Source organism: Borostomias antarcticus, assembly GCF_949987555.1.
Source record: "Borostomias antarcticus genome assembly, chromosome: 5".
NCBI lineage: Eukaryota > Metazoa > Chordata > Actinopteri > Stomiiformes > Stomiidae > Borostomias > Borostomias antarcticus.
In genome coordinates this window covers 27,243,971-27,260,884 of record NC_140238.1, presented here as the reverse complement: position 1 = coordinate 27,260,884, position 16,914 = coordinate 27,243,971, and the positions used below count along the sequence as shown (strand labels likewise).

The 16,914-nt window shown below is 44.3% G+C and overlaps 2 protein-coding genes across 5 annotated transcripts; both read left to right on the top strand.

Annotated features, from left to right (window-relative positions):
- The first annotated feature begins 8,867 nt into the window (after positions 1 to 8,867).
- On the top strand, positions 8,868 to 10,736 carry mpst (mercaptopyruvate sulfurtransferase). The gene is made up of 2 exons (XM_084437580.1): positions 8,868 to 9,614; positions 9,894 to 10,736. Exons 1-2 carry the CDS (start codon positions 9,026 to 9,028, stop codon positions 10,184 to 10,186), a joined length of 882 nt encoding a protein of 293 aa, XP_084293706.1. The 5' UTR covers positions 8,868 to 9,025; the 3' UTR covers positions 10,187 to 10,736.
- A 1,542-nt stretch (positions 10,737 to 12,278) lies between these two features.
- Positions 12,279 to 15,681, top strand: LOC311308728 (SUMO-conjugating enzyme UBC9-like). Of its 4 annotated transcripts, none has more exons than XM_084437745.1 (7): positions 12,279 to 12,598; positions 12,872 to 12,970; positions 13,061 to 13,144; positions 13,307 to 13,379; positions 13,730 to 13,839; positions 13,929 to 14,008; positions 14,154 to 15,681. In XM_084437745.1, the coding sequence occupies exons 2-7, from the start codon at positions 12,905 to 12,907 to the stop codon at positions 14,215 to 14,217; spliced, it is 477 nt and encodes a 158-aa protein (XP_084293871.1). In that variant the 5' UTR covers positions 12,279 to 12,598; positions 12,872 to 12,904; the 3' UTR covers positions 14,218 to 15,681. The 4 variants fall into 4 exon arrangements, with proteins under 4 accessions (XP_084293871.1, XP_084293872.1, XP_084293873.1 ...); XM_084437747.1 differs by having other exon boundaries at positions 12,289 to 12,418; XM_084437748.1 differs by having other exon boundaries at positions 12,313 to 12,336.
- The last annotated feature ends 1,233 nt before the right edge of the window (positions 15,682 to 16,914 follow it).

Here is a 16,914-nt window from a genome sequence, read left to right as displayed (position 1 = left end):
CTGTCTGCGATATTATGACAAGGTATGGGAAATGGGATGTTTGTCATGTGGTGTGGCGTCCTGGTGAATGAACAGCATTTATCAGGTTAGCGGATGAGGATGTCGTGAAAATTTACTTGGTACAAACCAAAAACATAGTGAACAAGTGCTATAGATTGAGTTAAATGCTGAGTAATGCAATTTGGAATGAGACTTACTTAGTTAAACTTACCATCAAACCTACCACTACAGCATCACAAACATCACACGACAAAATGTTTGCAAATCTAATTAACTTACTGACATAAGCGTTGGGGAAAAAAACAGGTTCTCCTTTATGTCAACATCATTATCACTGGTAAAAGCACAAGCATAAATATTTAATTTCTGTTCTCATAGGTGGTGAATCTGGTGGTGTTCAAAGACAGCACGGCGGGGATGGTGTTTGAGCACAGTGCCCTGGATGGGATGGTGGCCGGGCTGGTGGCAGAGAATGTCTTCTACCTCTCAGAGTCTGTTAGCCTAGACCTCACCCAGGCCGATACAAACAGCAGCAATGGATCCACTACTCCTAACACTGATCCTCTCTCCTCAAGCCCATTAGCTTTCCCAATGCAGGGTGTGACTAACCCAAATCCAAGTCCCTCCCTCAAAGCAATTCATCCAATCATCACTTTTGAAGTTTCCTCCTACCCAGATGTTTTCTCTACCCTCCTGGGTCAAAGGGGCTTATATGACGCATGGATCAACTTCTCCTTGCAGCTCTCCCTGAGGCAAACTCTGGGGGACTCTGCTTCCAACCACATTCTGGTAACACCTACCCATATGCGCCACTACAAACATGGCCGTTGCGACCCGACGTACTCTCTCACCATGAGGTCACGCCAGCTGGTAGGTGCATTAGCATCCTGTGTGGGACCAGACAACAACCCTCGTTACACTACTGAGCTCCTCCGCCTCTTCCACGCAGCTTTCCTGGAACACAAGAACCTCATTAAAGCCACTAAAAGTGGCCACGGCGTCGGGCCTCACCTCGCAGCCCTCCGCTGGGCCATGTCTCCTGACAACCCTCTAAAGCAGTTTTTGGACCCCTTCGGATGCCCCTCCATTTACCTCACAGGCAAGGACGTGATGGAGGGTGTGGAGTGTGCCGTGGGAAACGTTTACGCCAGAGACCAGCTGGCTGTCACATACCTTGGCAGGAGAGACCGGGTCCGTATAGTGCTCAATGGGAAAGGAAGCTTCGCCACAATCCTGGAGAGGCTGCAAGATAGCCTGAAGGTAACCTTGAAGCTAGTGATGCTGCTTGCTGTCAGGTACGCCATTGCAGGCCAGATGGGAGCCCTGGAGTGTCTACTGCAAGAGGGACATGCAAATCAAATAAATGGATTGGCTGAAGGGGAAATTTACCAAAGTTACGGTCCAGGAGGCCGAAGACTAGGCAGAACAATGCCAAAGCAGACACCCACCACTGACTCAGCCACTAACAGACCAGACTTTACTCTGGTGATCCATGGAGGAGCTGGGGAGGAGATGATGCTAAATCAGAAAGTGGTGGGAGTCATTGAATTTGCCCTCCAGACAGCCCTGGCCCTCGGGACACGAGTGCTGCAGGGAGGAGGCAGTAGTCTGGATGCCGTGCAGAAGTCAGTGGAAGCCCTGGAGGACTGCTTCCTCTTCAATGCTGGGAAGGGCTCTGTGTTCAATAAGGAGGGAAAGAATGAGATGGAGGCAACCATAGTGGACGGGAATGGAATGAACTCTGGCTCAGTGGCATGCCTTCAGAGTGTGAAGAACCCAATAAAAGCAGCTAGACTTGTCATGGAGAAAAGCACACACTCGTTCTTGGTAGGGGAAGGTGCAGAGGAGTTTTTACAAGTCTTAGAGGAGAGGGAGAAGCCTATGCGGGCTGAGTACTTCCACACTGATGTCCGTCACAGAGAGCTAACAGCAAAGCTTGGCAGTGATCCCTCCAAAAACAACCACCCACAGACAGTTGGGGCTGTAGCTTTGGATCGCCTGCGCAGATTAGCAGCGGCAACATCCACTGGTGGGTTAGTGGGGAAATGGAAAGGCAGAGTTGGGGATACAGCAGTGGTGGGAGCCGGAATATTTGCTGATGACAAGCTAGCAGTGACCTGCTCAGGGGACGGAGATGTATTTCTAAGGCACACAGTTGCACAGAAAGTTGCAAGTCTTTACCATCACAAAGGCTACAGTCTGAAACAAGCCTGTCGAGAGGTGATGTCTGAGAATTTAAAAGGGAGCCTTGCAGGAATCATCGCTGTAGACGCCACAGGTGATGCTGTCATCGAGACCAATGCCGGAGTGATGTTTGTGGCATCAATGATCAATGGTACTTCACGTGTCGAAGTCCTCAGACCCATGAAGAGCTACTGCAATGTAATCTGGGAGACTGATGAACTGGTGGCTTACTTGCACCCCAACCCCTGGACCCCTGGCACCACCGTTCTGACAAGCAAGACCCTTAGTGGGCCAAGCAGTATCTTTCATCTGGCCACAACAGATTTTGCAGCAATGTTACAAGGGGCAAAGGTTGTTGCTAGCCTGCTGTGTGAACGGATGGGGGTGCAGCGTTGTGCCTTGGTATCTCAGCCACAGCCTGATCATCCTGCACAAATCAAAGTGCTGCCACTCCATGGCCTGGAGGCCAAATGGCGGCCACATCTGGCTGTGGACGAGGAGTTCCAGGCCTACGATCCAGGTTACTGCAGCTCCAAGGGAGGCCCACAGTGGGAGGATGAAGCCCTAGACATGGTTCAGGCCAAGATTCGAAACAAGCTGCCCACACCAAACGCACCCTCCAGCTACGATTTCTTAGGAGAGCCTTCTCATGATGGCCTGTTTTCACGCATTGTGCGAGGTGAGGAGCATCAGTGGCGTGTGTGGGAGGACAATGAACATGTAGCCTTTCTTACCCCTTACCCCAACACGCCTGGTCTCACTGTCCTGGTACCACGCAAGCCATTAACCAGCGACATCTTCCGACTGGAAGACTCTGACTATACCTCCCTGATCCTAGCTGCCCGTAAAGTGGCTTGTCTGCTGGAGGAAGGAATGAGGGGCCGAGGTGTGGCTCTCATCTTTGAGGGCTTTGAGGTTGATTACGCCCACGCTAAGCTGATCCCTCTGGTCCCTTCACCAAGCTCCAAGCCTGCTGACCTGCCACAAGAGTACTTCCAGACCTACCCTGGATATGTTTCATCTGCTGATGGACCTCCTGCTAGCCCGGAGACCCTGAGAGAGATCCACACTAAGATCACACACTGCAGGCCTCCCCGGTCCTGGGAGGACCCTCAGACCCACTCCACATTAGCCATTAAGAGCCAGTGGTACCGCAATCTCTTCCAGATTCAGAACACACTCTTCCACAGCACTGTGGAGTACTTCCACAACACCTGTCAGTACGCCTACGCCCTGACACCTCTCACCACCGACACCATATCCTCTCCCATGGGCCTGGGTTCTGACTCTGAGCCTGTGTTTGTCAACATGCTAGGGCAGGATGTCTACCTGGCTGACTCCATGCAGTTTGTGCTGGAGTATTTCCTACGCTTCCAGGAGAACCTGCCGGGGACATACTACGTATCTCCTAGCTTCAGAGGAGAAGACCCTGACGCCACACACCTGAACCAGTTCTACCATGTTGAGTGTGAGCTGCTCGGCACCATGGATGACGCCATGCACATAGCAGAGGGCTATGTGGCTCATGTCACCAGAGCCATGCAGAAGAAACACCCAGACATCATCCTGAACACTGCCGGGACCCTCTCACACGTTCAGGACATGCTAAAGAAGCTAGACGGAAAAGCCCCTCTCCCCAGAGTCACACTGGACCAGGCAATTCCCATGATGCCATCTGCTGACTGTCTAGAGTGGGTCCAGGATGGACAGCCCCAGTTTGGCAGGAAGCTGACTCGCAAAGGAGAGCGAGTGTTGATTGAGAAGTACGGGAGTGCTGTCTGGCTGACTGAGATGGACCACCTGGGTGTGCCTTTCTATCAGGCCTATGTGGAGGGTACTGGCCGATGCAAGGCCAAAGCAGCAGACCTCCTCCTAGGACTTGGGGAGACCGTGGGCCTAGGGGAGCGCCACTCCACCCCAGAGATGGTCCAGGAGGCCCTTAGGCACCACGCTGTGCCGGAGGAGTCGTACAAGTGGTACATTAACATGAGGCAGGTCATCCCCCTTCTCACCAGTGGATGGGGAATGGGCACAGAGCGCTACCTGTGCTGGTTGCTCCAGCACGATGATATCAGAGACATTCACATCATCCCCCGCATGAAGGCCAGGAAGTACATGCCCTGAGAGTTCCTGTTCAGCCTTCAGCCTCACTCAAGTCTGGTCCCCCTAATGGCTGTGATCTTCATTAGTAAACAGGGAGATAGAGTATCAATGGGCCGAGGAGTGATAAAGGCTGGGTATGAAAGAAATAGGAGAGAGAGGGGGTGAGAGAGAAAGAATGTGTGTGTGTGTGTGTGTGTGTGTGTGTGTGTGTGTGTGTGTGTGTGTGTGTGTGTGTGTGTGTGTGTGTGTGTGCGTGCGTGCGTGCGTGCGTGTGTGTGTGTGAGAGAGAGAGAGAGAGAGAGAGAGAGACTATTCTTATAATTACTTTTTTTTTTTTTTTTCTAAATACTAATTTGTAGACCAAACATATTTTCACACATATTACATGTCTGTGTTATGTATGTTGGACTAAATGTATCCCTGTATGTAAACCCTGTTATGTTAAAACCTTATTGATAAAGAACATATTTGAATAGGTATTACTGAATGATTGTTTTCAACATCCAGTATACTATCCACTTGCATCTCAACTGTGGCTAAACAAGTGAGAGGAGATGTGATTAAATCACATTTCAGCAAAGAATAATGTTACATGCAGTCTATTCTTCCATCCATTCTAATGAATATTGAGGAGGTATTCTTGCTTTGAGGATGTATTACATTGATTCAAATAAATGGCAGTATATACAGTTTGTTCTATTTATGTTTATTATGAATGCAACGTATGCATACTTCAAAGGCTAAATCCCAGATAAAGACTGCCCAATATTGCCACACTCAGTGATATGGAATGGAAGTGAGGCCTCCATTATACTGTCTTTGTAGCCATTGCACATTTCTTATACTTTCCCACAAGTATTAATTTACTAATTTTGTATCAGGAATAAATACATTTTGTGGAATATTTCTTGTCTTGTTGTGATATTCAGTGCATGTGGAGTCTGTAGGGATCCATAAATAAAAAGTGTTGGAGGTGGTCTAGTGGTCTTTACTAGTTTTCAGCATTAGGAGATCAGCAAGAAGCCTTATCCGGGGATGGGGTTTATCTGGAGTTCAATGATAAACCACTAAATGTTAGCTATGGAGAAGGCTCTGATAATCTTATCTGTGAGATACTACTTCAGTGAAATGACAAGTCTATCAAGTAGAATTTAATGAATAAGGGAGGGGAGGACAAGCATCAGGCTTGTCATATTCTTTTCATTACTTTCTGGATCCACAACTGGCTCACAAGCTAGTCATTGAGCATGTAATCAGAGTCCCGTGACAATCAAGCACACACTTCCCACAAAATGGGCCTGTGTCCTAGCGCCCAGTAAAACATAGCTCCTCTGCCTCACCTAGAGAGAGACAGTGCTAGAGGACAAAGCATTATATATCACTCTCACAAGGCAACACTGTGAGGCATTTGCTCAAAGCATTCCAAGCAAAGTAGTCTACATTAAGCTTAGTAGCCTACATTCATCCTAAAGGTCGATTTGTCAGGAGGCATGGGTCCATTTTGAGAGCCAAATTACACTAACCAATTTATGTGCAGGAAACACAAGGTATTGCATTGTTTGAGAACAGATATGGAGCCATTGCTTGGTAGAGGGAAGGCATACAGGGTACCATAATGTTTGACTATTTGGTGGGTGTGGGCACTAGGCCACTCCAGGTCACTACCAAAGGCAAATCCATCTCTGAGGGGCAGATAAGCCTCCACTAGCCACACAAGAGAGCAATCAGAGCTTGTTCTCATGTTTCATTAAACTACACTTGGTGAAATATTCACCCAACACCAATACAGCGTGTCTAAATAGCCATTTGCCATACCTATGAGTAATGATAGGCAGATACAAAGTGGCATCAATGGCGATAAAGCCCCCAAGACTGGAAATTGAGTGTAAAGGACACATTCAGCACGGTTAGCTAAACCAAAGGGAAGCATGTCTATGTTCCCTCAGCCCTATGTTGCCTCAGATCAGTACCTCTGCCAATGAAGTAAAGTTTTTGCCCATCTGTTTTTTTAAATTCCACACGTTAGCAAAAAGGTGGTGTGGCCTAGGACAAAAAGGTCCTTACTTCCAATCGGCTTCACGTAACACCACACAACTTTGATATAAGATTTGTCATGGGGACAAGGAACAACTAATTTTCCACTGATTAATCAAAATGTGGCGTGGTGGTGGGTGTGGCCTATATAAAAAGTTGCCTAACTTGAAAATGAATTAATCTAACACCACAAAACTTTGACGAAATGTTTGGAATGGGACAAGAAAGAACAGATTTACTTTTCACGTGGAGTCAATTTATGATGTCTAGGCATTGATCTGGTCCCTATAAGTCACAGCAAGACACAATACATTAAAGGAGTAGTAAAGGGAAAATGCATGTTTAGCCCTGTTTTAAGGTTATTTATGATCATATACCATGGTTCAGATCAAAACGTTGACAAAACTAGCACTTTTGAGAAAGTCTGATAATTGCTCTACCACCGTTTAGGTCATACAATGGATGTGGGTGGGCACTTTGAAAAATCATTAAAAAACATGTTAAACTCTCGATTTCAAAGACAAGAAGCTCACGGAGGGGGTAATTGGTGTCCGTTGGTGTTCTGACATCAAATTCGCCTCAAAGTTTATTGATAATTTTATGAAATCCATTGACTTGTATTGAAGCGACCGTTGTAGATGTGTAGATCAATCCGCAGAGGGGATTCAGGAAGCGGAACTACTTACAGTAGTTATTGTTATTGTTTATGTTGCTAGGCTACCTAGTTAGCGGAGGTTTACACACGTATGTGCTGCAAGTAAATAGTTCTATGCTAAATATTTAAAAATGCCTTTCCAGATGAACTAGAATCTTACTTTATGGCGAATAATATGTCAGAACGCCAACTAACACTTCGGTGAGTTTCTTGCCTTTGAAATTGAGAGTTTAACATGTTTTTGTATCCATTGTATGACCAAAACGGTGGTAGAGCAATTATCAGACTTTCTCAAAAGTGCTAGTTTTGTCAACGTTTTGATCTGAACCATTGTATATGATCATAAGTAACCTTAAAACAGGGCTTAACATGCATTTTCCCTTTACTACTCCTTTAAGCCTCTCTCTCACATGTATACACATATGGCACATAGGCTACACACTGGTGCATTTTGTATAGGGCATGCTTATATAACCTCGAGGGTCTTTATTGGCCACACAGTGAGACATACAGCACATGCGAGTGAAGGGCAACACAGCACACACATCTGCAGTGGTCACCAGTGGAAATTGTTCCCTGAATTTCTCCCATCCAAGCTGTCCGCCTCCAGGGGCAGCCAGGAGCAGTGGGCAGCCATCATTCATGGTGCCCAGGGACCAAGTCTAAGTGCTCAGTCCAGGTCCTGGTCCGGGACAGGACTGAAAAGCATCTGTTCTTCTGCATGTTTTTCATATTGGGTTCTTTGGGAGGAAACCCTTGTAAACACGGAGAGAACATGAAAGCTATGCACAGAAACGCCCGGACACCTTCTTTCTCTGTCTACCGTGCCACTGTGACGCACGTGAGCGATTTTGATCAAGGAGGACATATTTTCTTTTTTAATTTCAATCTCTGGCAGGGAAGGGCTGGCTCTGATGCTGAACATAGGGCTGAGGGAACATATAGCCTAATTTGGATGGGGGAAAAAAAATAATGAGGGAACACGGCTTAATTTGGATGGGGGAAAAAGGGCTGAGTGAAGATAACTCCTAGGTGACTCCAACCAAAGGCCCAAACTCGCCAAATAGCTTGGTAGGCTAATATAAACCAGGCCAGGTCCAGCCTGGCTTATGTGCGTGGCTGGCTTGTTTCTGTTCAGGACTGGTCGAACGGAAGCTAGTCGCGCCAATGAAATAGCTGTGAATTGAAATGACATGAAATAATGTCTGATAAATTAAGATAGGTCTTGTCGCCTGGACACATCAGTTCCAATGCTTCCAATTCTAATCCAGCACAATAAGAGCGGGATAGCCAGTTAGCTCATGAGCTCACAACAACTAGCAGCAGCTTCCGTAACATTAATGGTAGCGGTCAGTGGCTAAAGCAGTTACACTGATGATTCCTGTAACGTTAGCTATTTTTGGTTCAACTTCTGTTTCTGGACAAAGGTAAGGGATAAAAAGATTGGAGTGAAAGGATGAACGTGTGGGTTTTTGTTACCACAAAAAAACACTGCCTCTTGTCTAGGTGCGCTGGCTTACAGCCATGCACAAAAAAACACTGCCTCTTGTGGTAGGTGCGCTGGCTTACAGCCACGCACCAAAAAACACTCCCTCTTGTGGTAGGTGCGCTGGCTTACAGCCACGTAAAACTGACATTTGCTGTCTTTGGTGCGTCGCCACACACAAAAACAATGGACCTAAATGTATTCTCATGCTCAATGATATAACGAGACGCTAAAAAAGAATTTACACAGACTCATATTGACATGAACAAATATTTTCCAAGATGGAAAGTAGGCTAGCCTACTAACTGTAGGCCTAAATGCTTTCCATTAGAGCTGAACTTTTCGTTGTAACCTGTGGAGGGCAGCAATACGCTCTAAGCACCTATCTGCCACAAAAAAGGAGAACAAGATGAGGGTATGACTTCGTTGTTTACTTTTGCTGATCGCGTAGGCTACTAAACGGCGAAGTTTAGGGTTTACACAATCTCAAACAGGTTACATCACACCCCGCTAGCCCCAGATTAAAAGTTCTAAAATTCGCCTTTAGCAGGATCATAAGTGTCATGGCGGCGCAGACCCGTGCCCTCGTCTCTGCCAAGTGGGTTGCAGATGCGATAAAAAGCAACCGAATTGGTTTCAACCTGCGAATCCTTGATACCTCATGGTATTTACCTAAATTGAAACGGGATCCCAAGGCCGAGTTTAACCAGAGGCACATACCCGGTGCACATTTCTTTGATATCGATGAGTGCTCTGACAGAACTTCGGAGCTGGACCATATGCTGCCAACTCCGACTCATTTTGCAGAATATGTTGGAGGTTTGGGTATCGGGAACGACACTCACGTTGTAGTGTATGATACCAGCGATTTTGGATCATATAGCGCACCCCGCGTTTGGTGGATGTTCCGGTTATTTGGACATAATTCTGTCTCGGTGCTGGACGGTGGCATGAAGAACTGGCTTCAGGAGAAGCATCCGCTTACGGCAGAATATTCTCCACCAGAGCGTCGGGAGTTCAAGGCGATCGTCAATCAGTCTTGGGTCAAAACCTACGAGGATATTGTGGGGAATATCGGAACTAAAAAGTTCCAAGTCATTGATGCCAGGTCTGCAGGCAGGTTTAAAGGAACAGAGCCTGAGCCAAGGGATGGTAAGCGGCCCATGTCTGCTATAACATTTATTCATTCATTATATTGCTCAGCATCAATATTTTCCTTCTATGACATTCGATTATTACATGCACTATAGGCTATTACGAGATATTGTTGTACCAAAGCAAACTGGTGACGGAATTATAGCCTAATTATCCATATTATTCTTACGAACATAAAGAAATCGTGAATCTTGGTTCACAATTTACTTTCCACCTAGTCTACAGAAATGTATCAGACAATTAGGCTAATAACAATTCTCTTATTTCCCTCCACAGACACAAAACCCGGACATTTTCCTGGTGCTATAAACATGCCCTTCACCAGTTTCATGGATGCCTCTGGGAAGGAGCTGGAGCCTGAGCAGTTGACCAGAATGTTCCAGGAGGCCTGTGTGGACCTGGACCAGCCCATCTGGGCCAGCTGTGGGTCAGGTGTTACAGCATGCCATGTGGTCCTGGCTGCCCACCTGCTAGGCCACCCCGACGTGTCAGTGTACGATGGATCATGGTCTGAGTGGTATAAAAGAGCTGCTCCAGAGCATATCATCTCTGAGGGAAAGGGGGAATAAATGTTGAAGAGGAAAGCGGAGGTAGATTACTTCAGGGAGATTCCTAGGGAGTTCTTATGTAGCAAAGGTTACTGGTCACTAAAAGAGAGAACATACATTGTACTGGATCCTGAACTGATTTACCGATTACACACATATGAATGAGGTCAAAGCGATTTTTGTGCTATGACCTTCAGGTCAAAATAGAATATTGAATCTGTCACACTAAGATGTGGTAAACAGTGGTGCGAGTTGGTTTGATAGATGCATAGGTAGTTTATCCCCAAGAAGAAATTGTTGATTGAGTTGAGGTTGAGTTGCTCAGTTACAGAGGCAGTAGCCTACTGTTGTATGATCACCTAAACTATAATAATATATAATATATATAATATAATAATACTGCTAAGTCATAATGACACTTGTAGACAGTCGTTTTATGTTTTAGTGACTGGCCTCAAAGGTCAGGTTAAAAACTTTGTTACAGAGAAATTCATAAGTGGACTTTTTATTAACTGACAGCAGTTACATTTGCAGTTACATTCACATGATCTAAATTGCACAATAAAATTATATTCACATAGATCCCTGTGTCTGTCTTTCTTTCAAGTTTCTGTATGTTATTAAATACATAGCCTAGTTTACCTTCAACTTTCTCTATTATTCAGGAACTAGAACAGTCAATGTGTAACTACTAAGCTGGGTGACAGTTAGAGGCCTACTTTGTAAGACTTGTAGCCTACTTTTTTTTTTAATATAGTCTACATTACATTGTGCGTTACAGTTATGGGGCCATGTCACATTGCTGCATACACTTGACATCAAATATTTGTTTATATTGTAGCACAAGTAAACGTTTTTAAGATATTTTTGGAGGGCATTCCTGCTTCATTATAGGATAGTATGTAGACTGGAATGGTGGTTTAGGGTCCTGGAGACAGGAGCAGGATGCAGATTTATGGCCTGTTCTCCAGTGGGTGGTAGCACAGTGGCTAAGAGGTGGCAGTGTTCTCCATGGTGCTGCATGCTGCAGCAGGTGTGGAAGAAGCCAACAACAGGGTAGGAGAGGTGGCAGGTGATGGTCCTCCTCAAGGGCCTGCGGGAGGCCAAGCGTGAAGGTTCTACAGCCTTCAGCGGAAGAAAGGCTGGTACCCCCAAACTAACAGACAGTGGTCAGGGCCCGGTGTGGATGTTCTTTGGTCCCTCATGGCAAGGGACTTTGTGGTGTGTGTGAGTGTGGGGAAAGGGCGGTCTAGCGACCTGAGTGGAGACGGGAGATGTGATTGGTGGAGTACGGGCTGGCCCCACTAGATGAGAAGTGGACCATGGGTGTAGTTGTTCTCTCTCTGTGTCTCTCCCTTCCCCCTTGATCTCCTAGAGAGCAAGTCTTGTCTATTTCGTTTATTCATGTTGGCCTTTGAGTCCTTGTGTGAAGTCAATATCATGGTATTTAAGATTGACGTTACACCCTGTTAGAAATTGAATGCAGAAAAATCAAGTTATCTAAAATTGTAAGAATTCCGCACTCTTTGTGCAACTGCACAACAGTAGCCTAAAGTAAAGTAGCTGACGCAGAGCAAATTGAAAACCAGTCCATTCCGGTTTCGATGTTATATTTTGGGGGTCTGCCAATATGCCTGATTTTTTAGGGAATATGTGTTATTTTGTTTTAGTTTTTCTCGTTTAATGATTATATATGTAGGCCTACTAGTGTACATATAATATGAACCCACTCAACGGGGATAGGTCTGGATAATCTATAGGCGTCAAATTTAAATATATAAAAAGTGGATGATCTAAGTCCCCATTTTGAGTGTGGCATCCGCATTTTGACAGGGAAAAATAAATAAATAAAGAGTAAAAATAACACTTGCGAATATTGCTCATCGGTGCATATTGGGCATTTCATCACTTGAGGTATTTGACATAAAAGGAAATCTCATTTTTATTTATTTTTGTAAACGTGCGCAAAGGCCAACAGGTTGGCAGAATGCCACAACAATAATGACCTAAAATGACGTCCCAAAGACTGACGTGACTTAGAAATAGGTGCCCTGTGAGCTGCCAGGAGGTCCTGACGAAATAAACAAATTGGGGTCCTTTCATGATACGCAAGTTAGCGCGGTGCCTACTAGCGATATCGTGTGTCACTGAAGTGAAACAAATACGACGAAGTAATCCTCCGATTTGAGTTTGTTTGTGAATTAGGTCGTTCTGTCAGTTACACAAAAGTTGCCAATCGGTAATAATACACAGGTAGATGTAATTTGAAAGTAAAGCTACGTATCTGATACTGTGTGTGACAGGCTTGTGTTTTTAGCTTGGACTAGCTGTCGTAGCTTAGGTAACGTTAGTTATCACACTGCTGCAGAGAAGAGGGTAGCAAGACAACCAGATACAGACATATTCTGTCGAGTGTGTCAAGTTGATTGAAAGGTAAGCAGTGTTGTTAAATGTATGGATGACTAACTTATAAGGCTAGCAAACAGCTAGCTAGCTACGTTAGTGAGCTAACGTTAGCTATACCCGTTTTTCAAATCACGTTTGCTAACGTTAGCCAGCTAACGCCAAGTTGTCCGATTCCAGTACCTACCAATTCAGTGCGACCCATATTTATCAGAGAGCAACATTGATAAGCAATAGTAGCACGTATTGTAGAGTAGTTGGTTATCTAACGTTAGACTGTTTCAATTAAATGTTTTCCGCTAGCATTTCCCCACAGGGCGGCGTTAATGAGTAGCAATGTCTGGCATCGCTCTCAGCAGACTGTCACAGGAGCGCAAGGCATGGAGAAAAGATCATCCATTCGTGAGTACAGTATACAGATTGTGAAAGAACATAATTTCTCCTGTTTTGGCCTTGTAGGAGTCACCGTTATAATGCTGTCTAATCTCGCAGGGTTTTGTGGCTGTGCCCACCAAAAATCCTGATGGAACCATGAACCTCATGAACTGGGAATGTGCAATTCCAGGGAAAAAAGGGGTGAGTCATTCAGAGTGTGTGTTTTACCATCTGAAACCTCAAGACAGGGGTCCACCAACAGATCACAAGTTCATATGTTGCAGTCATTTTTGAATGAAGCTGCACTGGTTGATTGGGTTGTTGAGTTCCTGAATTAATTCTGACTTTTCATACATTTTCCAGACTTTGTGGGAGGGAGGCCAGTACAAACTCCGAATGCTCTTTAAAGATGACTATCCCTCCTCGCCGCCAAAATGTGAGTATCCTAGTGCCTAGGCCTTTATCTCAAGTTCAATGGGAAGTTGGTAAATTAGTCACATTGTAAAGAAGCCGTGCACACCCAACAAACCTTCAAGGCAGGTGCTGGACCAAAAAAGTATCATCAGAGAAAGAAAAAGACTCCACACATTGTAGCTCCCCTTTAGCTATACCAAATGTAACGTTTCAAGCTACAGCTCTTCTTCAGACATAGGAAACATATTAAGATGCATATTTAAATATAATACCCTTCTGGTCATATGATCAGTAATTTAGTAAGCAGAATTGGTGCAATGTTGTAGAATCGGCACAATGTTGTAAATCTGATGCTCTCAAATCTCTTTTCAGGCAAGTTTGAGCCGCCCATATTCCACCCAAATGTTTACCCCTCTGGCACAGTGTGCCTGTCCATACTGGAGGAAGATAAAGACTGGAGGCCAGCCATCACCATCAAACAGGTCAGAGCTCATCTCTCACTCACTCACTCACTCACTCACACAAATAATTGCAAGCAAACAGTGGGGGATAATCTTTTGTATTTTTGCAGATCCTGTTGGGTATCCAAGAGCTGCTCAATGAGCCCAACATCCAGGACCCAGCACAAGCAGAGGCCTACACAATCTACTGGTGAGTGTATAGCTGTACACCGGTGGGTCTCTTATCACACAGCTTTGCATGAGGTGTGTTCTCATCGTAACTATGATAGACCTACTACTAAAATCAAGTAGTATGGATGCTAATTTCCCTTCACTTTTGCCCATTTGTCTTCCAGTCAGAACAGAATGGACTATGAGAAGAGGGTGAGGGCACAGGCCAAGAAGTTTGCCCCAACATAGAGATGGCATCACCCCGAGAAGCCTGACCAGTCCTGGGTAGAGAAAGTTAGCACTCAAAGGACCACTCCAGTAAAGATCTACAGTTTCATATTATGTTGTTTACCATGGACAATGGGAAGGGTTGTGATGTTTGTATGTTACAATGTTAGGGATATTCGTAATGGGCCAAGAAGATTAGCAAGTCTTCAAAACTCTTTACAGCTAGTCAAACAATCCTTTTATTGAATGCTACTGTCTCATATAAGATTTTTTAAAAACATTATCTTTTTCTTTTTTTTTCTTTTTTTTAATTCAGCCTGTCTCATCCATTGGTGGTACAATTTACCAAAAAAGTATTTCTTTGAGGATTTTCATGTTTTTACAGTGATATGGACCTGTGTGTCTGCAATAAAGTTTATCATAGTCCAGCATTATTTCTGCTTTAAAGGACAGGTTCGAAATTGAGCATGATAAGCCATGTTATAATGGAGCTCTTGCTATTATTTTTTATTTATTTATTTACGATCATATACAACGGCCAATGTCACCGTTCCGTCAAACAGTGCACTCTCGAGATAGCCTGTCGCCACTAACGCACTCAGTGGATCCATAGGTGCATAGACAAAATCCATCAAAAACACCATAAACTCTAGTTTTCAGAGTGGTCACTGGTGTCCGTTGATGTTCTGACAAAAAAATTGCCACAAAGTATACTTCCGTTCGGGTTTTATTTATCATTTAGCATAGAACTAATTTCTCTCACAGTACATACATTTGTTAACTTCCGCTTGAACTTTGGGAGGTCTTGATTGAGTTTGGAGGCTACCGTAGGAGAAGAGCCGCTTCCGGGTCACAAGTCTACTGTACACAACAACTCAAGAAGCCTAGGATTGCTTTGCAGATGGTATTTCATTGATAGTGTTAAGTAGAAGTTTTTGTTTATCAAAACAAACATGGAATGCGGATGAATCTAAACATCTCTGGCTTTGCTATCAATACAAATCACTGGATATAATATGATCAACAAAATCCAATCCGAAGCATAGCCTACTTTGTGGTGATTTTTTGGGGCAGAACATCAACGAGATTTTGTCTATGCACTTATGGATCAATTAAATGTGTTAGCGGCAACGGGATCTCAAGAGTGCACCGTTTTACGAAACTTTTATATCGGCCGTTGTATTTGATCGTAAATAAACTTATACCATAGCTTAGAATGCTAAATTCTCTACCTATCCTTTAAGATAAGTTATATCAAGCATTTGACTCCGACAGTGTTCTTGGTAACATGGTGACATGCAGGATTTTAATTGGAGTTACCCTTCAACCAACACAAATGACAGAATTGAAAGTGCACTTCATAACAAAAGAAGGCTTACGAGGTTCACCTCCGAAGACATGAGTGCATGTACATATATAAATATTGAGAGTTGTGGAACTTATGTTTTATAATGTTTTAGCAAGTTGATATTTGTGTGTGGTATTACGAGTAACAAAAACATTAAATGTATGAATTGTGAAATAAAGTCAAAGTTGAAAAGGGAATTAAATGTGTGTGCCTGCTTCAGAGGAGTGATGGGGATTGGATGGGATTCTGGGTGACCAGGGAATAGGAGGGTTGAAGGATAGGCCTATGAGGTATTGCATTGCGCGCTGTGGATTTGTTTTTTTTTATGCTTTGGAAGGTGTGCAACCCACCAGGCTAATTGTGACATCGGTACCCTGGTAACTGTTCACCTTTCTCATTGGACAACGCGTGGGGTCCACAAAATTAATAATTTATTGAATTCGGCCGTTCTATTAATACATCCATGATTCTCCAAGCCTGAGGTAAGGTTGGCGGAGAGGCGTCGGTGTTCAATACAGATGTAAGTAGTCTACACTACTAGAACTGCAGGTCATTCGGCGAGATATAGACAGATGTTTTTACTCGAAAACAATTTATCCAGTCGCCTTTCGCAGTAAAATGCTTTAAACGTAGGCTATTATTCGATTTTACAAACGAGACGTTTGACAAAACACGAAGGAGTGCTTTCAGAGGTTTCATCAGACTAGACCGACAGAAAAGTCAATCGCTTGAGGCTACTAATCATGAAGTTTCAGACGCACGAAGTGTGCTCATTGGGCAACACCGCGGTGGTTATGCGTCGCACTCGCTGGAATACAGCTTCGCTATCTGTTTCACTGTTTGTACACAAAGGGTCACATCCTTTAGATTCAAGATTTCTTTATTTGTCACATGTAACGTGTGTGTACAGTCACAGTGAAATGTTGCTGCCGACTCCAATATTATTATGCTCAATAACGGATAGCCTACTCCAAAACTCATTTTACAAATTACAATTAGGCTACATCCTAACATAATTTCCGTGGGCCACATAGCCTACAAGTAAGTTTGTTATTTACTATTTCAGTGGGCCACATAAATAAGATGTGAGCACGACTCAAAAACTTTCTAACACAACCTTTTGCCGGGTACACGGTCCAGGTTTCTGTACGTGGCAAATTACCAGCACTCACTGATTAGCACTAGAGATCGTGCTCACATGTATTTTTAAACTAGCCCAGTAACAATGGCAGGTCAGAAAGACATTAGACTCATGTAGTATAATTGAGGTTTGTTACAAAAATGCATAGCCTACCCATTTAGGAAAATGAACTGCAAACTTGGTATCAGGTAAAATGGCAATTTTTCACCTCTGCTTCTCCCCTGTTAGT